Source organism: Lontra canadensis, unplaced genomic scaffold, assembly GCF_010015895.1.
Source record: "Lontra canadensis isolate GAN:19392208 unplaced genomic scaffold, GSC_riverotter_1.0 scaffold30, whole genome shotgun sequence".
NCBI classification, from domain to species: domain Eukaryota; kingdom Metazoa; phylum Chordata; class Mammalia; order Carnivora; family Mustelidae; genus Lontra; species Lontra canadensis.
In genome coordinates, this window is record NW_022631024.1 from 13,601,738 (window position 1) to 13,624,075 (window position 22,338).

The window sequence follows — 22,338 nt, forward strand, 5'->3', positions numbered from 1 at the left end:
GTAGAATAATCCCTTAGGATGTCCACTTCACAGAGAGAAAACAGAGGCTCAAAGAAAGATCCACAGCTAGGGTGCTCTCTGAATCACCTCCGTGTCCCTGCACCCCCACCGGGGCCTTCCACTCACAGCTGAACTGGTAAGCGAGTGAAAAACAGGGAAAAGGAAAAGAAGCAGGGAGTGGCGCCAGAGGAGGAAATGGAGAAACGTTAAGGGGGTTTTGGCGGAAAGGAGAGAACAAGTCCGGTGGAGGGAGGCCCAGCAGCATCAACAGTGACTGTCTCCACCCCCAGATGTGACCTGTGACTCACCCTGCAGCTTGACCTCCGCGTTGGTGTGATACAGGCCTCCGTGGTGGGCCACGGTGCGGGCAGCCTCCAGGTGGGCCAGCACTACCTCCACGCCGTGCTCTGTGCTGCCCCAAGGCTCAGGGCCCTCTGCTGGGGCCGAGTCACACTCAAGAAGAGTGATAAGCGGCAGCACATGCGGAAACGTAGTATTGCTCAGCGGCGGGCCTTCTGTGGTAGGGGGGGAGGCAGGCGCTTAGAGGCCTTGGAGTCCCCACCATCCCCAGGGGCGCTCCAGGCAGAGAGGTGGAGCAGGGGGTGGGTCTGCCTGAGGTCCCTGGCTGAGCACCCCCAGGGCTCCCGACTCCCAAGACTAGCAACCCTCCTTTTGGAATCCTCCAGCTGAAACCACTGCAGCCTTGGCACCACCCTGAGGGCTGAGCCTCGTCCTGGCCACCCTGCAGACGGTAGCCAGATACAGAAAGTGAGCTCAAGATTAGCCTATGCAGCGCTCAGTTTCTGGTGGGTCCTCATCTACACTGGGAGAGTCTTTGCCGGCCCAGAGAGAGGCTGGAGCCTGCCCAACGTCACACAGCAAGGTGGGAGAGGTACCTTTGCCCTCGTTGAGGCTCTTGAGAAATGGCTTGAGCTTTTTCTCGTAGAGGATGGCACCTTCTGTGTGTCGCTGCCGAAGGGTCACCCATGTCTGCTCCAGCCGGGCAATCTGGGGAGAGGAGACTGTGAACACCCAGCCAGGGAAGGGGCCCGCATTGGCCACAGGCCACCCTCCTGAGTGGACACACCCAGATGTGGGATAATAGTTATGACCGTGGTCACCTTTCATGTACCTGGGACAGTGCTGGCTGCTCTTCATGGTCCTCGTGAGGCCTTGCAACAGCTCATTTTACAGAGGAGGGAACTAAGGCTCAGCTAGGGGAATGACTTGCCCAAGGTCATCCCAAAATTAGGTAGCAGAGCTGGGAGTCGACCCACAGCTTCTGGGACCCTGTTGTTACTACTGACTAGGCACAGGAGAGCAAGCGTAGAGTGTGGACAAGATTCAGGCTGTGAAACCAATCTGCTTTGAATCCTGACCTTTTCAGTCTGACTGTGTGACCTCAGGCCAAGTACTGCTGTACATCAGTTTCTCCATAAATAAAATGGGACAATAAAGGCACTTATTTCCCAAGACTGTTCTGACGAATCAGTACTTACAAAGTACTTAATGTAGCACCTAGCATATATCAAGTGCCCGCTGAATTATAGCCATTTTATATTTATTCTTGAAACTCACATAATGCTCCTCACTCATTTTGCAGGTGGGTAAACTGAGACCCAAAGAAGGGGCAAGACTTGGTCTTGGAGCAGGTCACTTCAGAGAACCCAGCTACCCTTTCACCGATGCTGCCAAAAAGTCCCCGATTCGAACGTTTCCCGGGGCTCCTCCAGACAACGACTTCCTGAAGCTCAGCTCGAGATGCGCCCTTCCGTACCTGAGCCATATCGAGGGCGCCCATGACCGCAGCGAAGCTGAACATGTTGCCCATGGTCCCTCGAAGTTCAGCCGCCAGCTGGATGGTCTTGTGCAGAAGCACTGCCCGCTCCTCCGCCGAGCCCGTGCAGCCCAGGATGTCCACGGCCAGCATGATGGACATGGTGTGGAACCTGTCTCAGCGGCCAGGTCAGAGGGGAGGGGTCCTGTCACTAGTTGCGTTTGGCGCGGGAGGGGCAGAGGGCCAAGCCCAAAGTGACAGGTGGGAAAGGGTCAATGAGATTAGGGGGCGCGGCCAAAGTGAGAGAAAGCCAGGCTAAGGGCTTCTGATTGGTCGCTGTAACTCGGGGGCGGAGCCCGAGACTTCTGAGCGCGGGGCGGAGGGGCTTGTGATCGATCAATGGAATTCACGCGGCAGAACAGGTTTAAGAAAGAGTAGCCAGAGCTGATGGGCGGGGCTAAGGCTCGCGCAGTGTGATTGGTCAAGAGGGTGCAAAAGATGAATTCGGAGACAGGACTCAGGCTTTGGGGAAACTGGGATTGCTTGGAGCCGGACACCGAGCAGTTGCGATTCGTCAATGGATAGGAGGCTTAGCCCGAACCCCATGGGAGCCGGGCCGAGACACTCTGATTGGCCAGCCTGTCACAGCAAAAGGGCAGCAAGGTAGCCCGGGGGATTCCCCGCGAGTCCCCGGGTGCAGGTGCTTGCCTTACCTTTCCAGCAGGTCTAGTCGTAGCTGCCGGCCATGGGGGAGGGTGAGCAGCTCCATGCCCCAGCGGACTCCCATTAGGGTCTGCATCTCCTTGGTAACGCCCAGTATCCTAGCAACCTGCAAGGACGCCCAGAGGGCTGATTAATTTCCTGTCGCGGCTGGCCCAAGCCATCTGGGAGTCAGAGAGCTTTCTCTAGGAGGGCAGCCTGGCTGGGATAACGAGTTTGAATTCCAGCTCTCACCCTCTGCCATGGAGCAAATGAACATTTCCCCCTCATTTCCGTGGAATGAGGGATAAGTGAAAAAATGCTCAGAGCTGTTTGATATGTGCCAAAGGTGACCAGGACACCTTTATTCCAGAAGGCAAACCTGAGGCCCAGGGAGGGAAAAGGACTTGTCGTCCAAGGTCACACACTGGGCCAGAACTAATCCCATCGCGCCTAGCACTCTCCATAGGACAATATCTCTGCGTTCCTTACTTGCTTCCTGAGCTGAGAGACCAGTGCAGGCCCCCACATAAAGTAATCAGTGCCCCCCTCCAAACTTCAGAGGGAGAAATTGAGGTGCAGAGAGAGTCTGGGTCCTTAGATAGTCAAGATTCATTCAAAGGCCAGGCATGGACAGTTTGAGTCTAGGTTCTGAGTTTTGCTTATTTTGTCCATGGGGGGTGGGGGCGGTGGGGGCGGGTGGTTTTGGTTTTTTACATTCTCTGGAACAGCCAGGCTGACTCTCACCAGGCTGAAAAAGTACCCCAGGGAGCTCTGGCTTTCAGCGCTGCCCAGTTCCAGTACCAAACTGGAGGAAGCAAGAATATCTTGTGGTGGTGGTGATGTTGCTGTTTTTAGGAGACAATGGAGGCCCAGAGAGGTAAAGTGATCAGCCCAGAGTCATACAGCAAGTAAGGGACAGCTACGAAGCCAGAAGCCAGGCCTACTCACTAAAGTTTGGGCATTTAGCAGCCAACTCTTCACCACCTGGACCCCTGTTCCAAAGCTGCAGGACAGAGGTGCTCTCCCTGCCCCAGTGCTCACCCAGCACCTACCAGGCAGTCAACCTTGGTGACGTGCCGGGCCAGCGTCCGGGCATCCACCTCTGCTAGCAGCTCCTTGACCTTGCGCAGGAGGCCCACCTCCAGTGGCCGGTTATCCTTGGGGATCAATAGTGACTGGAAGGTGGCGGGGTTGAAGGAAGAGGTGGCTTCCACAACAGGGGCTATGAAGGCCCTGCCCCAGTCCCCTTCGGGTGCCCCATTCTCTGACAGTTCCTTTAGCCTCTCCCCATAGCTCCTGGCCTGCCGGCTGGAGGCCTCAGCTGTTGCCCACTCTCGACTGCCACGGACAGGAGGCTGCAGCTGGCAGTAATGGCCAGAGTCCGGGTCACTGTAGCTGCTGAGCGACGGGGATGGGGAGGCCTTGGAGAGAGTGTGGGAGGGGCTGGCATAAGGGCCCTTGTCTGACTCCCCAGGGGGCTTCGGGGCACTTCCGGGACACAGCTGGGGTTCACTGGAGCGGCGGGTGACAGGGGAGGCAGGCAGCACTGTGGCTGATGGAGCTGCAGGGATGGCGTGGACACGGGTCACTGCAGGGAGAGAAAGGGCAAAGACTAGTTACCAGTGAAGTTCTCCCTCCCTCTCCCCAAAGGACGGGCCCCACCCACCCTATAGAGGTGACGTTCCCACCTCCCTGCACTCAGGCCAGGCCCAGCAGCCTTGGGTAAAAGGACCAGCCTGAAGGATACTCTCAAATGGCCTGGACCCCAGGAGTTTGCTCCCTCCTCCCCTAAGGCTGCTGCAGCCTTGGGGAACCACTGGACTACTTAGAGGATCTTGCCGTGATTCAGGGATGCTAATAAGCACTTGCTGGAGTTCATTGTGTGGAATTATTTCTCGATGAATTAGCAATGATTTATTGAGTGCACATGTGCCAAGAGCTGGCAACACGCTGGCCATACACTGGTCACCAGCAGTCAAACCATCATCCAAAATGAGAGGTGATGTATATTGAACTCTTCCTGCCCGCGAGGTCCTTCTCCATACCTTAGCCCATTTAACCCTGCCATCCTGGGAAGTAAGTCCTTCCATGATCCTCATTCTACAAGGAGAAAACTGAGGCTCAGAGAGGTCACCTGCCCTGCCTCAAGTCACTACCCAGCACATGGGAGAGCTGGGCTTTAAATCCTCAGTCCTCTGAGGATTGAGGACCTCACTCTGCCGTGTTGCTCAGAAAATGTCCACTAAATCATTTGGGACAAGGATTGGTAACTTTTACACTCGGGGGAGTTGGTTCGAAAGCAAGTTTGCAGGTATGACCAGTTAGTGAGCCTGTGTTTAGGGAAGAACGTGTGACAACCCATGGAGACAACGTAGTTGTCTGTAGTTCTGCCTGTAGTTGTCTGTAGTCTGTCTGTAGTCGGTAGTTCTGCTGACTGGTTTTTCGGGTAAATTCTTGCAGGCATCACTCTCAGTAAAGAGGTAGAAACACACATAAGCACACATGGTAACAGAAGTCGTCATGGACAGACAGAGCGTGGTGCACACACAAGGCCACTCCCATGGGATTCCCCCCACCAGCCCCTCCCCCTCCACTGGCCATACCAGTACTGTAGGCAGGGGAGCTGGGACTCTCGGAGATGGGTGACATGGGCGAGTGCAGGTCCGGGATCTGGTCCATGCTGAGGGCACAGTTGCGGATAGATTCCCGGGGGTGGGGCAATGAGGTGCTGTGGAGCAGATACCTTCATGAGCAAAGAGCCCAGAGAGCGGGGTCCTCAGCTGGCCTTGGGATCCCCACCTCTGCCTCCATCCTAGGTTGACTGAACTTCAGAGGCAGAAAAGGCTTGGAGAGTGTAGTACTAATTGACAAGTATAAGACTGAAGCCCAGAGTGGAGAGTGTTTGTATAGTCCACTACCCACACAACTGCTCTCTTCCATGAGAACCTTGCCTCCAACTCAGGAGAACTACCTGGGAAGCAGGCCTAGTAGAAAGGATGGGGAGCTGGAGGGAACCGGGCCCACAAGGCTGGCAACTCCTCACTGCTCCTACACTATGCTCAGAATGCCAGATGCTGGCACCATTACAGGCACTGATTCTAAATCACAGGCAAAGTACCCACGGAGAATCCAACCAGCAATTCCTTGGCCGTTCGCACCCAGCCCAGGCCTAGGGAGATGGGCCCTATCCAAGTGCTGGCAGCACAGGAGGGCAGGTCTCTTTGCAAACAATAAGGGAGGCCGTAGAAATGAGGGAGTTGCAGACCTGGGTTTGAATCTCAGTCCTCCCGCTCTTCAGCAAGTGGCTTCCCCTCTCGCACCTGTTCTCTGGTCTGTAAAGTGGGGGTGTGCACAGGAGCTCCCTCCCAGGAGGACATAGGGATTGATGAACTTGGGCGCAGACAGCCCTCCGCACAGGGCCGGGGGGCACACTAGGACCTCAGGAATGGGTCCCTGCTGTGGCTTTTTACAGCCTCATCTCACCCAGCCCCAGAGGCACCTGGGCCTCATTAAAGTATTGCTGGGAACGTCCCATCCCCCGTGCAGTGGTTTGCAGCTTGCGAAGCCCTTTGCTCTGATGCATGCCTTGGCCTAGCTAGGTGCGGGAGGGCGGAGGCAGCAGCTGCAGGGAAAGAGCAACCCTCAGGGGGTTCCCCTAGGCTGGGGGTCTATCTGCACAAGGGCCCTTTATCGGTAGGAACATGGTCATGAGAGGAGAGCGGCAGGGCCCAGGCGGCTCAGGTGAGGCTGTCACCTGGGCCTGGCTGCCGACAAACCCGGCACTCAGCCCTCCTCTGCCTCCTCCTCTTCCTCGAAACACTCCAGGACAGTCATCTGCCCAGTTCACAGTGGCCTGGCCTCCCGCCCCTCACCAGCACTCTGCAGACAGATACTCCCACTTGCCAAAGGGGGAGACCGAGGCCCAGCGTGGGGCCCCTTCTTACCTGGTGGGGCAGCCATCACTGCGGGTAACCTTGTCGGCGGTGAGCCCATCGGTCATGGTGACGCTGCGCCGCTTCATGTGGCTGCCTTTGGGGCCCGAGGGGCTGGCGGGGCTGGCCGCCTTGCTGCTGCCCTGGCCAAGGCCATAACAGGCCTCCAGGTAGCGCAGCGGGAAGGTGCGGTTCACAGGGCAGTAGATGATGGCACCGCTCTGCTCCGACACGGCCTTGCGGCTGCCCACATGGTACCGCACGAGGGCGGGCACATGGTCGAAGCTCTCCTGCTCGAACAGGTACTGGATGTGGGTGTAGCTCTCCCCGGCCTTCACCACCACCTTGTTGATCTTGAAGTGCAGGGCCTGGTTGCGCCAGCGGCACGTGAGCACATAGTCACCCAGGCTGGTGAGAGAGTCCCGGATGAGGAAGTCACCGTTGCGCTGCACCAGGGTCTCTGATACCTGCGGGAGGTAGTGATCAGTCTGGAGCAGGGCCAGGGCAGGGGAGGGTCCGACCTGGGATCTGGGGGACACAGGGAACAGAGATATCTAAAGCTTAGGAAGGGGGATGCAGTGACCCAGATTCGGAGGGGCAACTCAGCCACAGGCCCTGGGTCTGGTGCACGGAGCCTTGGGAATGGGAGGACATGACACCCTGGAATGTAAGGCACAGGGACTACAGAGTCTGGGGGGCTGGGGGTCACCATGACCTGAAACTCAGTTCTCAGGGCTCGTGTTAGACAGGGTGAATTCCCAATCCTCATTCCTCCAAGCACCCAGGGTTCTCCCAGTTCTCTGGGCCTTTGTGCCCTCAAGCTGTCCTCTCTGCCTGGACATCCTTCTCACCCTGCCCACTTGGTGAAGTCCTGTCCATCTCTCACTGGCCTCTGTCCTCAGTGCTCCCTCCTGAGGGCCAGCCTACATTCTCTGCTGGACGCTCCATTCCTGCATTTCTTCCACTGGGCTCTGACTGGACCACCAGCCCTTGGAGGGGGGCACCACCCATTTTCTCTCCACATTCTTGGTGCCCAGCACAGGGCCTGGCAGAGTCAATGCTTGACAAAGACCCGTAGCATGAATGAAAGAGGGAACAGGTGACTATCAGCCCATCTGGGCCTCAGCACAGAAACTCAACTTTGCCAAAACTGAGAATCCTAGGCCCTGACACTCACTAACCAAACAAACAAGAGGCTAATGTACAGACCCATGGGAAAAAAACAGTTAAAAAATAATAGTAATAATATCAGCCATAACAACACTAAAAATAACATTGAGCCCCCGCATGTCAGACCTCAGGGTAACACTTTATGGGCATTGTTTTATTTATTCTCATGATAACCCTTTAAGGCAGGTACTGTCATTACCGTCCATGTCATAGAAGAAACAGAGGCTCAGAGAGGTGAAGTGACTTGGGCAAGGTCACACAGTTAGTAAATGAGTTCAACCTCACTGCAGTCTACTCGGACTGAATCCACCAAGCAGTGAGTCACAGCCTCTCTGGGCAGAGCTGGCCGAGGTGGTGGGTGACCTCTGGGGCTGAGGTCCCACCCAGGGACCACTCACCTCACGGGGGATGCGGCCATGATACCAGGCATGACTGCGGAGATCTGTGCTGCTGAGTTTGAGTTCCTCCTCTAACTCCTTGTGTAGCTTCTCAGGGGAGGAGTCCAAGATGTACTTCTCCTTGGAGAACTGGGCAGGAGACAGCAGAGAGTTGGCATCTGGTCTGAAGCCCTCTTCCTTATTCTCTCCCAACCCCTCCCTACTCCAGGTGAGCTGCTTCCATCCCAGGACCCTGGGAAAACTTAGGCACCAGAAAGGTCCTCAGCTGTTTGAGTCCCCAGCCCAGCAGGAGTAAGGAAATCTCAGTTAGCCCTACTGTGTTCCAGGCTCTGTGCTACGTGCTAGGAGTAAATGAGACAATAAACAAACCAGGCCCTGTCCTCAAGAAAGCTCATAGTCTAGGCAGGGGAAGGAAACTAGACAGGAACATTGCAGCAGAATAAGGTCAGCACCACGCTACTGGACAGCGGCAAAGAGCCCCGTGACTTTTAGAAGATAAAGTATAGGGAAGAAGGACTGGTCCAGGAAGCCTTCCTGGAGGGAATGGTGACAACGAAACACTCACTCTGCACCAAAAACATCAAACTGATCTTGCATGTGGGAGAGGCAGGATTTCTACAGGTGGATCTGGGAGGTAAGGCAGCAGGTACCCAGGCAAAGGCAAGGACAGAAACATAGGGCTGGGCGGATGAGGACACATTCTGGGATGCAAAATTATACATTGGAAGGGTGGAGGAGGCAGCTATAAACAGAGAAGCAGAGGCCCCCACACAGACGTTTCTGCTGTCCTTTATAATTCCCAAGGCCCTTTCCTCCTTGCCATCTTAAGCAATCCTGGCCAGATGGCAAAACTGTGGCTAAGCAGGGAAGCCAAAGATCACTCAATGGAGATAATGCCCAGGACTTCTACCTGCTGAAGGGGGAGATGCCTGGTTTCCTGGCTACCGTGGCCCAGGGTTGGATACATAAGAGCAGAAGGAAGAGAGCTCCTGTTGCCAGGTGCAGCCCTACCATGAAGCCCAGGCCAACCCTGGCTGTGCCCTGTTGAGTTCTCTGGGCCTCAGTTTTCTCCTCTATAAAATGGGTATTATGACAGAAACCTGTCTCCTTGGGTTGCAAGGATGAAAGGAGACAATACTCCAGAGTACTGTGACTAGCCCACAGATGTCCTCGTCACTGTGAGCACATGTGACATTGCTTCCTCTCCCATTCCCCAACTCGGGGCCCCAAAGATAGCTGTTCTAGGACAGGTAGATCTGGCCCCAAACTGGCCAGACAGCAAGACAGAAGAAAGGGGGCTCTAGAGGGCCTGGCCTCAGTCCAAGTGACAGTCTCTTTCCAGGACCCCCTACTCACCAGGGTCCAAGGGTCCTCCAATCCACTCCCTGCATTTTCACACCTTCCAAAGATCTCTGAGCCTAACTCTGCAGCTCCATTCTCCACCCCTCTGCTCTTACACTGCCTCAGTTTACCAGAATCCACACTGCTCCCAAGATACCCTAACTCCCAGTTTCAGTGATATCTAGAGTCTCTGACTTCACTGTTTCAACAAGATTTTAAAAGATTTTTTAATCTTTTAAAAAAGTGAAAAGATTTTCACTGTTTTAAAAGATTAAACTCCCACTCTGAGACAGGTCCTGTGTCAGTGCTAAGGCCACAAGGTCATCAGGACAGATGACCTCTGAGAGAGTCACACAGACACTGACAACAAACTCCAGTTTTCTGAGTGACCAGGAATGCACAGAGGGCTCTGGGAGCAGCTAAGAGTGTCCCTCCTCATCTAGTCAGGGAGTTGAGTCCCTGAAGAGGGGATATTTCCATGGAGGCCTGCAGAAGGACTGCATGAGCCCAGCAAAAGCATCAGGGCAGGGAAAGACAAGCAAACAGGTGGACAGGTTAGAGTTTCTGGGAAGACAGTGGCAGAGTCAGGGCCCTGCAGGCAGAGTCAAGGTCCTGGGGCAGGGGGAAGCTTCAAAAGGGCAGAGATGATGGGGATGGGGTGGATCAGGGCTGTCAGGCTACTATGGGGAGCTGGGGTTTACCCAGAGGCCACAGCAGAGCCACAAAGCATTTTTCAAGATACAGTCTGGTGTGTGGAGAGTGGCTTCGTGCTTTCAGGCACTGGCCAGAAGGGTGGGGCACAGGGGTGGGGACCAGGGGAAAGAGTGTTTAAGTAGCCATTGATCAGGACAGGGAAGAGGGTGGAGGGGTCAGAGAGGATTTCAGAGATCCTGGGAGGACAATGAGACAGCTCTCCAAGGTGAGCAAAGCTGGAGCAGGAGGAGCTTGGTGATAGACCCATCAAAACTGGGGCTTTGAGGAGCCCATAGGGCTCTGGGGACAGATGGTGGGGGTCGACGATGACACAAGTGCTCAGGAAAAGACAGGTCCTGGGATGGGGATTCCGTCCACTCTCTACCCAGGGTAGAAACTGATACTCCCAAAGGGTAGGAAGGCTGAGGGCTGAACTGAATTTGGGGAGGTCCTCAGGTACCTACACTTCTGTATGGAGTTCTCTATTCTTTGGGGTCCTTGGCCTCCCTCCCTACACCACGCCACACCCTGGGGAGGGAAGACTGGGAGTCACAAGGCAGAAAACACCAGTACTTCAGACTTCTGGGGTTCTTCTCTTTCACAAAAAGCATGTAACTGAGAACTCACCCCAGTTCCACAGCGGGAGTGAGATGGACATGGGGAAAAGAAGGGGAGTGGGCTGTGAGGTAAAGAACCTGGCCAAAAGACGCTGCCTACCACTGTGTGACCTTGAGCTAGTCATTTTTCCTCTCTGAGCCTGGGTAGCATCTGTAAACGGGCGGGGGTGGGGGGGGTGGGGAGACTGGTCTCCACTTTTCCATCCATAATCAATGGTCCCAGGGAGAATCTGGGGGAACCAACTTGGTGCTCCCACACACCCGAGAGTGGGGAACCCTAGGGTCCTGTGCCCTCCTCCTCACTCTCGACCAGGGGGTCCCCAGCTCCCAAGACTGGTGGGGGGGGATGGTGAGAGTTGCGGGCTGGGGCGCGAATGCAGCATCCTTGCGCTCGGCGCACCGCTATTGGCCAGAGATGATCTCACCGCCTCCCCGCCTGCGCGCGCCTGATTGGCCGGTGCGGGGATGCTGCGCTCCGCTGCCGGCGGGGCCGTCATTCAGGCGGGCTCCGAGCGTGTGTATGTGAGCCCCGGGGAGTGCAGGGGTGACGCGGCCGGCGTCCCCCAGGGGGCTCCGGAGGGAAAAGCGCAGAGACCTCCGGTCAGGGTCTTAACCCCTAACCCCCAGCCCGCGCCCAGCAAGCCCCCTCCAGCTTCCTACGGTCTGGCAACCCCAAGCAAGGCCATCCCCAGATGATGCTCCGCAGAGGCGGGGTCCGGGTCCGCCCCTCCACCCCCTTCCGTTTAACCCCTTCACCGCCGCGGCGCGGTCCCGCACTGCCCGGCCGCTTGGGCTGGGAGCCCCGCTCCCTGAGCCTGCCCCAGCCCACCTAGAGGGCGGGAGAGTGGCGGGCGCTCTGGCCCTAGCCCCGGCACCCGCAGCACCCCTTCAGCTTCCCTCCCCTCACTCAGCCTTCGGACCCCAGCCCAGCGCTCCCGGTACAATGGGGAGCCAGGCTGCCCGGGTCACCGCAGGGGCCGGAGCGCTCGCCTGAGTACCGGCAGGACGCCGGGGACCGCAGCTCCCGGGACCCAGTGCCCCAGCTCAGCTCCGCCTGCGGAGGAGGCAGGACCCGCGAGTCCCGGGAGCTGCAGCCGGGACCCTCACCCTGCGGAGCGGCGGGGCGCCCAGAGGTGAGGCTGGGGCGACCCCGCCCCCTCCTGCAGCCCCTGCCCCTGCCCCGCCAGACCCTGCGAGGCGCCACCGGGCTGCGGCTCCCGGCCCCCGGGCCCCGGGCGGAGCGGCCGGGGTCTCAGCCCAGAGCGCCTGGCGGGAGCCAAGCCGCCCCCTCACCTGCACCTGCACGAAGGAGCCGCGGTAGAAGCAGCAGGCTGCGGCCGAAAGGGCACTCCACAGGCTGCACCGCTCGGTCATGGTGGGGCCGGGCGTCCGGGGCCGCGCCGGTGCGGGGGGCGGCGGCCGGCGGGGCAGGGGCGCGGGGAGCGACCGGGCTGGGCACCGGCTGCGCGTGCCTCTCGGCAGCGCGATTACCTCATCGCCTTGGCGGGGGAGGAGCGGGGAGGCGGGGCGGGGAGACCCCACCCTCCCGCCGGTCAGGGGAGGGGAGGGGGCCATTGTTCCTCCCTCCTCCCGCCCTTCGCTCCCCGCCCCTCGCCCCCCGCGCTTCAGCCCCGAAGGGCTGCCTGGAGCCTGGGGACGCGGGGCAGAAGACCTGCCTAGGGGGGCCATCACGGGGGGTGGGGGGGACAAGGGGGCAGCGGGATGAGTTGGGGATGTCTGGGCCCGGGAGTGGGGGGGTTCCTGGCTCCCCCAACTCACCGTACCTACCTTCACTAACCCGGAGCCGGCAAAGACTTTGAATTAAATCATATCTAAAGCTGGAGAAATCCCTGTATGCCTTTGACCAAATCCTTTGTGGCCTCTGGAAATCTCCCAGAGCCCAGGATTTCTCACCTCTGAATGGGAATCAGGGACTCGGGCAGAGAACCGCGGGATGCTGAGCTGACAGACTCTGGGGGTGTGGAGAGCCAGTAGATGCTTAGGGCACCAACCTGGGTTCAGCTAGCATGGGGGGGGGGCACCTCCACCCCAGCAGCCCCTTCTCTTGGAGGCGGGATTCACTCATCTGGAAAACATACCTGTGCTGAGCTCACAGAGCTCTTCTGAGCCTTGCCTGAATCTGATGCCTGTTAAGTTGTCATGCATAAAGTAAATGCTCAATAAACGCGTGCTATTATTGCCAAGCTTATTGTCTTACAATCTGGACTTTTGTCCTAGGAATAAGGCGGGGTGGGGGGGTGGTCATCACTGACTCTGCACCAGTCAGGCCAAGGGTACAAATCCTTTTGACAGGCTGTGTGACCTTAGGGAGGTAAGTCCACCTCTCTGGGCCTCAGCTGTTCAGTTGTTTTCTACAAATACACCTGAAGCTCTGAGCATGGAGCGTGGAATTTTATGGCCTTGGAACTTCAGAACCCTTGACTTGGAATCGAACTGATCACATTGTGGTCTGAGAAACCTGGAGTTCGGAAAGCTAGTACCTCAGGGCAGGAATGGATGGTTGGTAACTATTGATTCTACCACCGTCTGAGGCTTGAAGCTAAAACTAATGTTCTTTTGACTTCGTCCTTTAATTAGTTCCAGTGAACAGGTATTATTTCCTTCATAGTATTTTAAAGTACATGTTCAGACCCATAAACTAAAGGAAAAATGCAAGTTACTAATCCTCATAAGGATCTTACTACCATCAGTGATGGAGACCTCACTACCTTGCCAGGGATCTGAAAACTGTGTGTCCCCTGTGTCCTACCCACTGGCCTTGGTCCTGGTTCTCCCTGAGGCCTCCATCACCCTATGGTGTAAGGGCTCCGATGAAGAGCCAGGGCCCAGATTCCAGGAGCAGCTCCAGCTCAACTTATCACTACCCTGGGTTACACTTCCTGGGCTCACCCAGCTTGCTTTCTGACCTTGCCCACACCCTTCCCTCTGCTTGGACCACTCTCCTGTCTATCTCTGCTTATCTTTGCCTCTCTTCAGCTTTTCCTTTGGGAACAGGATGTTGGTGAACATTCCTGGTCAAGTGCAATGGCTTGGTTTCAATGCCTCCTCCTCCAGAAAGCCTTCCTTGATCTCCCCCTCCCCATCTCCCAAACTGAAAGTTATCCCCTACCTGCTGAGCTCCAGTGGCTTCCTATCTGAGGCTTCTGATGACAGTGAGGGGCAGATATCTGAGCACTTCCCATGCTGCCCCATGGCCCATCACTTACATGGGGCTTCATAGGCAGCATCTCAGGTAATGGAATGTCTCCAGGGTCAGCAGCCAGGCCAGCCAGCTCTAGTCCAGGTCCAGCAACCCTACTTATGGGCATGGACTCATTGAACCGACAGCAACCCTAGTTGGGATCAAATAAAATTGGATTGCAATCTCAGTTCTGCCCCGTAGTTGCTGTGTGGCTGTGGGCAACTCACTGTGCATCTCTGAGCCCCAAGTTCCCCATGTGTACATGGGTACAGGAAGGCCTTCCCTGCCCAGTGATGAGGGAGGAAGTCAAAGACCTCATTCATGTACAGAGCTCAGCGCTAGCTCCCCTCCCTGGCTGGCAGCCAGCACAGGGCTCTGCACACAGTAGGCTCACAAGATGTTATGTTACTCTCTTTATCGTCATTGTTTCAAAGCTGCATTCCTAACATTCCCAATGCCCAGGACAAATTAAGCTTGTGGTAAATGTGAGCCGGGCCCATTCTCCGTGATGAAAACTGAGCCATCTTTTCTGGCTCCCACCTCTCAACACCAGCATATGCTCAGAGAGTGGGTGGGAGGGAATTGGGTCTGAGCATGGAGACACCCCAGGACCCAGGGCAGCTGGCAGCGGGGGGATGGGGGGGAGTGAGTCTGGTGGTAACAAACACTGGGGGGTCCTGGGTTTGGGGTCAAGAGAGAATGATGGCAGGCATGGGAAGAAGATCCTTGGGAGTGAAACCAGACCCGAGCACTGCCCGGACCCTGAGACCCTCTCCTCTTGGGAACAGGCGGTGAGGTATGGCCCCTAACAAGGCTCAGAAAAGAACTCTGCCCTTCAGGGAGCAGGCCTTGAACCATCCGGTGTCCCCTGCTTGGCCCCGCTTACCTTCACATAGTCCCCGCCAGCCTCTGGCTCTCCAGCAACCCTGGAAGAAGAGAAGAGAGGTGAATGTCCCCACCCTTTCCCGGCCCCCCGGCTGTCAGCACCTGGCCTGAGCACGCCAAGAAGGCTCATCCTGAAGACAAGCGGGGGCATGGCAGCTGATAACACTTACTGGAATCTGCTGGAGGGCTGCTGCTCCACTCACCAGCTGTGCAACCCTGGACAAGTCCCCTCACCTCTCTGAGCCTGGGTTTCCTACCTGGAAGTCGGGGACAATGACAGCCTTGGCCTCATTGGGTTGTTGCAAGGACTCTGGGAGCTGATCAGTGTTACATGCCTAACCACAGGCCTGCTTCCTGAATCATGCTGTCTTCACCCAGCGTCAGGACGCTCAAGGGTTCTTACCCTACTCCACTCCAAATGCTGGTGGCCCTGGGTTGGGGCTCAGCCTCCTGCCCACCCCCCATCCACCCTATACTCTCTGCCCAGTGCAGAAGGGCCCACTCAGCAGCATGCTGAGCTGGTGACTGTTGGCCGTGGTGGAATTGACCCCTTCCACCTTCAGGGGCCCGGAGTGACTATCCTTTCCAGGTGCCAGATTAATACTATCCTTCCTCGTGAAGGGGCTTGACCTTAACTGCCATCCCTTCTCTGATGCAGCCCAGAACTGCCCCTTCAATTCCTGTCCGGTAAACCCAACTGCCTCCTTAGCATCTCCTCTTGGATGTCTGAAGTCGCTGCGACTTGTCACATCTAAAGCAGGATGGTCGCTACCCGTCCCCCTGATGCCACGCCCCTGCTCCCCACATCCGCTTGCCACCTCAGTTGATGTCAGCTGCACCCTTGTTGCTTTCCTTGGCCAAAAAAATCTGCACTCCTCTGTGCCTCCTCTTCCACTCACCCTCCACATCCACCCCTTCAGGAAATCCTGCAGCTCTGCTTTCAAAATAGATCCTGACCACGTCTCTCCAAGGGGCGGTCCTTTCCCCACCCAGGAGCCCCGTGTGCTCTGTGGAGCACACAGCAAGCAGCCTTCTCGCAGGCTCTCTGCTGTTCTCACGCCCCACTCGGCCTCCACTCCACCCCCAGAGGCACTCAGGTGAGAACAAGCAGGTCACGTGCACAGAGCACCCCTCTCCCCCACAGTGCTTCATCTCCTGGAACAAGATCTAAACCCCTCTCTGTGGCCGGCAAATGGCTAGCTATGCCAGTCCAGAACTTTCTTCCCTTGTGAGAGTTAAGAGGTTATGCCAGAAAAACAGGCATCAACGGGGCCATATGTTCCCCAGCCTACAAGGCCTTGTGTAGCCTGGGGGTGCCTGACCACCTACCTTGCCAACCCCAACATGCCTCGCTCACTCATTCTATCCCTCATTCTGGCCAGACGCATTGGCCTCTTTGCCAAGTTCACTCTTGCGAGAGCCTTTGCCCTTGCTATTCTCTGCCTGGAACTCCCTGCTTCCAGACCTTCACGCAGCTCGCCTCACCCCTCATTTATTTGGGGCTCTGCTTAGTGTCCCTCATCAGAGAAGCCATCCCTGACCACCCGACCTAGAACAGTCCCTGGCCCTTCACTCTCTGTCTTCAGCCTCCTTTATTTTCCTCAGCCTCTGCCTGAAATGATCATTTTACATTTACCTGTTGAGTGTTTTTTTTTTTTAAAGATTTGATTTATTTATGTTACTCTCTGTAGCGTCATTGTCTTTATCGTCATCTCTACAGAGATCACAAGTAGGCAGAGAGAGAGAGAGAGAGAGAGATAAGTAGGCCCCCCATTGAGCAGGGAGCCCGATGCGGGGGGGGGGGGGGGGGGGGGGGCGGCGCGGTCCCAGGACTCTGGGATCATGACCTGAGCTGAAGACAGAGGCTTAACCCACTGAGCCACTCAGGCGCCCCCTACCTGTTGACTGTTAATTACCTGAAACCTTCATGAGGGCATTGACTTTGTCTCATTGTTAAGCCCCCAGCACAGTGCCTGGCACATAGTAGGAGCTTACGATTGCTTAAAGGAATATGTGAATAATAAGTACTCAAGCAGTGTGTTGATCACTAGCGTTAGGATTAATTTTGTCAGGCTGGGCCCTGGTTTTCTGGCTAGGTCAGGCCTCCGTAGTCCCATCTGCAAAACAGCAAGGGAAGTCAAACTCTGGGGAGCTGCTTCCTCCCATCCAGAAGCCCAATGTTTAAATTTGAATGTCATAAATTTAATAAAATAGATTGAATTTAAAACATACACCAAAAAATCTGAGCTTTAAAAAATCACAGATGAGGTGTGGATTCCCAGGGGAGAATTCCACACACGCGGTGCCCCCTGCTTCTGAGGCTAGGGGCTCCTCACTGAGAAGCTGTCTGACAGCCCTCCCTGTTCTGACATTCTAGAGTCCTTGCTGTTAACCTTCCCTTCTGCAAAGTCCTTCCTGACTTCAAAACATAGTCTCTCAAGCTCCATGCAGCCCAGCCACAGCCTTTTTGGTTCTCTCTGCCTAGCAGCGGTGGGAGCGAGGTGGAGTAGGGACCCCTCTCCTGCGCGGTTCACCTCTGCCAGCTTCTCCTGGTGAGGTGTCCCATCCCAGAGTTTCCTGCCATTCAGTCCCGGAAATCCGCTCACTGCTGGGAACAGATTGGCCAGGACACTGGGATCGCCCCAGTGCTTCCTCCTGCTTCCTGTCTCCTTCCCCTTGGGCCCTGGGGAGGGAACAGAGCCTTGTGGGGGGGGGTGACTGCACCAAGATACAAGTGGGCTGGGGTGGTCAGAGCCAATGGGGGAGCTCAGGGCAGAGGCCGAGACTCAGGAAGCTGCCGGCTTGGGGCTACACTTAGTCCCTATCACCTCACCCTGCCCCTCTACAACACTCCAGGATTTCCAAGACTTAATGTCACCGTGTCTGCCTCTGATTCACTGTTATCATTTGCCTGGACTATTGCCACACCTCATCACTGGCCTCCCTGCCTCTCTGTGTGTTGTTTGTGACTTGTTCTCACTCCAGCAGCCAGAGCACTCTATTAAAGTGAAAGATCACAGATCTCCTTTGCTCCAACCCACTGGAGTGGCCCCCAGTGTCACTCGGAGTAAGGGCTAAAGTCCTCCTGAGAGCCTTACAGACTGGCTTCTCACCATCTCTCACACCCAATGTCCTACGCTGCTCCCTTCTCTCTCGCTGCTCCAGCCACGCTAAGCTTCTTGCTGGCTTTTGTCCCCACCTCAGGGCCTTTGCACTTCCGGTTCCCTCTGCTGGAATACTTTCCCCCCAGGTACCACTGAGCTCGGACCCTGCCCTCCATCAGGTCTTTACTAAAATGTCCCCTTCTCAGTGAGGCTTTCCCTTGCCACCCATCTGAGAGTATGAACTTCTCAACACTCCCCACCTCACTTCCCTCTTTACTTTCCCTCTTTATTTCTTCTCTAAAGCGCTTCATGGGACCTGTCATGCATTGACTATCTTCTTCCACTAGAACACAAGCTCTGAGAGGACAGGAATTGGGATCTGCCAAGAGCAGTGCCAGCTACCCCATAAAGATTTTTTTGAATGAATACATGTCACACAGCAGCCCCATGCAACAAGATCTAGTTCTCAGGGCTCAGTTCTCTGTAGCTGGCACAGTCAGCCGTCCCTTCTCTCTCCCCTTGCTCCTCCTTGCACTCTAGCCTTCTTGCACTTCCTCCAAAGAGCCCTTCTCCCTCCAGCCTCAGGGCCTTTGCACATAACCTTCCCTTCTGCAAAGTCCTTCCTAACTTCAAAACATAGTCTCTAAAGCTGTAGCCCAGCCACAACCTTTTTGATTCCCTCTGCTTGGAACCTCCTCTCTCCCTTAGGGCCAGAGTGGTTCCGCCGACTTGGCCTTCAGATCTCAGTGTGCTTGGAGAGTTCTAGAACATTCTCCCTCCCATTGTAATGATCAAATGCAGAAATCAAAGCTTCCATTTTTAAAAACTCAGCTTTATCAATTAATTAACTTACTTTTTAAAAAAAGATTTTATTTATTTATTTGACAGAGAGAGAGATCACAAGTAGGCAGAGAGGCAGGCAGAGAGAGGGGGAAGCAGGCTCCCTGCTGAGCAGACAGCCCCATGAGGGACTCGATCCCAGGACCCTGAGATCATGACCTGAGCTGAAGACAGAGGCTTTACCCACTGAGCCACCCAGGCGCCCTAATTAACTTTTTTATTTCACGGACTTAAAAGGTACTTCCTCTCTAATATTAGTGGTGAAATCAATTAATAAATAATACTGACAATTGAGCTAAATCAGTCCCATTAATCAGCCACATTAATTATTCAAATAACCAACCCCTTTAATTGCCTGTATTAACTGATTTGTTCTGATAACTGATACCACTTATTGCATACATTAGCTTAATTAATTGGATTAATGAGCAGTAATTAGAGCCCATTATCCTTTATTTCCCCAACATAGGTTTAAATCTGAGCTTTACTTTCAAGGCTCCATCCTGGCCTGGGAGAAACAGTGAGGCTCCCCAAGGGATCCTGGAGGAGAGGTAGTAGAGAGCAGCTGCTGTCCCATCCCACCTTGGCCCTCCGTTGCCGTGGGTCACCTTGCCCTCTGCAGAGGCTGGCTGCCCATCCATCATCTCTCTGACCCCGTTTGTCCCCTTGGGGCTCCAGGCCTGGCTATGTGGCCACTTCCCCAACCTTTGCCTCCTGCTTCTCAGCTTTCCCCCTGCCTCCACCTCTCTGGGGTCCAACTGCCTCTTCTGTAAAGGGGGCCAGAGGGGCCATAGGATCCTGAGAAGGAAGGACGTGGAGTTCTCAAAGCCCATGAGCGTACTCTTGCTGCCCCAGCTCCCAGCCATGGAGATCTCCCATTCTGCCCTTCCTGGGGGACTGAAGATTCTTCCCACCCTTACTCCGACCATCGCTCAGCCCAGCAGAAAAGCAATACTGCTCTATACTCCTTAGCTTTTAAAGGCCCTGGGCAGAGAGAGCAGAGGCAGAAAGCCCTGTCTTTCCCCGGGGCACCTTGCCGTGGGCCCCTTGGGATTCTCTGCCAGGTAGGCTTTTGGCTTTAGCCCCTGCCCTGCCCCACGTCCTATAAGATGGGCCCACACTGTCTTGAAGACATCCTGCTCTTTCTCCACAATTCTGTGCTCTCAGTCTTCTTGACTATGGTGAATTTGCCAGCAGGTGTTCAATGAGGGGACAAGCCCTGTGAGGATAGGGCAGGTGGGAGCCACTCTTTCTAGGGCAGAACCGAGGCTTTTGAGCCCCGAGAGCTACTGACTGGTACTCAGAATCTGCTGGCAAAGAGCAAAGGGGTGGGCACGGGCGGAGCGCTGCCTGAATGCCGATAATCTGGAGGCCCTGCTCGAGAGGGGAGAAAACTGAAGTTTGTCACTTGGTCCAGGACACACAGCTGGCTCAGACTAGATCTGGATTGGCTCCCCTTTGTTCCTTGCAGGAGGCAGGCTCCCCTGGAAAAAGGGGCGTGCTCTAGGGTGGACAGGAGGAGAAGGTGGGGAGGGGAGGGCAAAGAAAATGAATATTTCAACTGGACCACGAGACCAGAATTGGCATCAAGAAGAAATGGAGCCGGGATGGTGGGGAGAGAACCCTCTCGGGCTCTGGAGAGGGCCCTCTGTTGGGAGGGAGGAAGCAGTGTGACCCTGGGCATGTTCCCCTCATTGGGCCTCAGTGAACTTTTCTGTAACATGGGTGTGCTGAGAGCAAGAGCAGTTCCTTGTACGGGTACCTCTCTGGACCAAGCTCAGGACAAACGCTCTACCTCATCTAGTCCTCACAGTGCCCCTATGACGCAGGTGCTGTTATTGTCCCTGATACCCAGATGGGGAAACTGAGGGTCAGATGGGGCAAGGGAGTTGCTCAGTGTTGTGCAGTCAGCGACATACCCAACTTCCTCCCCATACTCCACAGAGGTCCAGGATTCTGCAAACAAGGTCCCCTGAGAGTTTTTGGGGGGATGTGGCTCCAGCTGGGGGTGGGGGTACAGTCCATCCTTCCTGAGCCAGCGTAGTTCCCACAGCCTGAGGCATCCGGGGGTCTTGAGGACTGTGAGAAAGTCTCCACAGGAAATGAGAGCGGGGAGCAGCTGGGCCCCTTCCGAAGACAAGGACCAGCCGCCCAGAGCCTGAGGAGGCCGAACAGGCTGGGCCCACCACAGCCCCCTCCCCTGGTGGGTAATCACTACCAGATGCCCAGCAGCTGACGTCACTCTGCAGGGCCGAGAGGGTCGTGGGACTCTGGGGAGTGCTGGGAATTCTTGGACCAGAATCAACATTCCAAAAGGAAATGGGATAGGGGGTGGGGATGGTTCTGGGCCTGTTCTCAGTGCCTGGCACAGGGCTGGATGTCCCCAGCTCTCCTGTGGGGTGCCACCTTCTCCAAGTCTCCCTCTGAACAGCCCTGGGAGGGGGGGGTGGAGGGGCCTGGGGCTCTATGATCTGGCAGGGAGGAAAGGACGCTTGGGCGTGACACTTTACAATGAGTAGAACTGCATTCAAACCCTCCTCAAAGGAGAGGTCCTCATAAAACCTAAGTCAGAGTGAGGCCCTCCTCTGCTCAAGGCCAGCAATGGCTGCATCTCCCTGGGTCAAAGCCAGGTCCTTGCCAGGCCATCCAGGCCTTCCATTATCTGAACCTGTTTCCTCTCTGGCCTCGCCTCCCACCACTCCACTCCCCAGTCTCCCATCATCATCTCCTCCAGGCACTGTGGGTCTCAGCTGCTCCTCAAACATGCCAAGGATGCTCCTACCTCAGGGCCTTTGTACCTGCTGTTCCTTTGGTCTGGCACACTCTTCCCCAGATATCAAGAGGGTTTGTTCCCTCATCCCTTTGTTCAAACATCCCCTCAAAGAGACCTTTCTCCTGGCTAACTTTTCCAAATTGCTACCACCAGACACTCCCCTGCTACAACCAATTCCCCTAGCTGATTTCAATATTTCTCCCAGCACTTCTTTCTTCTGCATGACCATATAACACCTCGTCTTATCGTGTCTCCCCCACACTGGAACGGGGCTCCATGACAGCAGGGTTTTGTCTGCTCTGCTCACTGCTCTCTCCCCAAAACTTGCAAGAGTGTCTAGGGCATAGTTGCATCACAGTAAATATTAAAGTGAATGAAATTCCAACTCAACTAAATGTGTCATCTCAAGCAAGTTATTAACCTCATAAAACCTCAGTGTCTTCACCTGTAAAATGAGCTCCCATTATCTTTATTCCACGGGCTTATGGGAGGTCATTTAAGTAACATAGAGATTTGTACTTGGTGGGAGGTGAAATGTGGCCTAATGACTTGGGGGTTGGTCAAGCCTGGGATCAAATCTAGGCTCTGACACTTTATCTCTCTGTGACCCCAGGAAAATCCCTTCCCCTCTCTGAGTCTTGCTTTCCTCCATGGTAAAATAAGCAGTAGAGGTTCCTCTTCACAGGGCCTAGGTGGTAGACGGTACCCGTGGGGTGCTTCAGGCAGGGTCTGGCTGGTTGTGAGCCGGATCTTGACCTCTTGGAGGACCCTGACCTGACAATTCCTGTGTGCGGGCAGGGGTGTGGGTGGAAGGTGCTGGGGCCTCCTTCCTTCACCGGGCCTCCCCTTCCTCCTCCTTAACACTGACTGAAGGGGAGGGTGTCAGGGCTCTTTGGACCTGCTA

At 55.6% G+C, this 22,338-nt stretch overlaps 1 protein-coding gene across 8 annotated transcripts in view; it reads right to left on the minus strand.

Annotated features, from left to right (window-relative positions):
* SH2D3C (SH2 domain containing 3C) overlaps positions 1–22,338 on the minus strand; it is a 29,055-nt gene that overhangs the window by 1,231 nt on the left and 5,486 nt on the right. For 3 of the 8 annotated variants that reach the window (XM_032865919.1, XM_032865920.1, XM_032865926.1), the window contains 9 exons: positions 14,719–14,758; positions 7,980–8,108; positions 6,424–6,878; positions 5,083–5,207; positions 3,532–4,067; positions 2,491–2,606; positions 1,778–1,949; positions 897–1,008; positions 309–515 (listed from right to left, as the gene is read on the minus strand). In XM_032865919.1, coding sequence (XP_032721810.1) covers positions 309–515; positions 897–1,008; positions 1,778–1,949; positions 2,491–2,606; positions 3,532–4,067; positions 5,083–5,207; positions 6,424–6,878; positions 7,980–8,108; positions 14,719–14,758 — 1,892 coding nt within the window. Of the gene's footprint in view, positions 1–308; positions 516–896; positions 1,009–1,777; positions 1,950–2,490; positions 2,607–3,531; positions 4,068–5,082; positions 5,208–6,423; positions 6,879–7,979; positions 8,109–11,923; positions 12,056–14,718; positions 14,759–16,745; positions 16,835–20,580; positions 21,942–22,338 lie in introns of those variants that run through there. The other 5 variants (XM_032865924.1, XM_032865925.1, XM_032865921.1 and 2 more) reach the window with 5 other exon arrangements.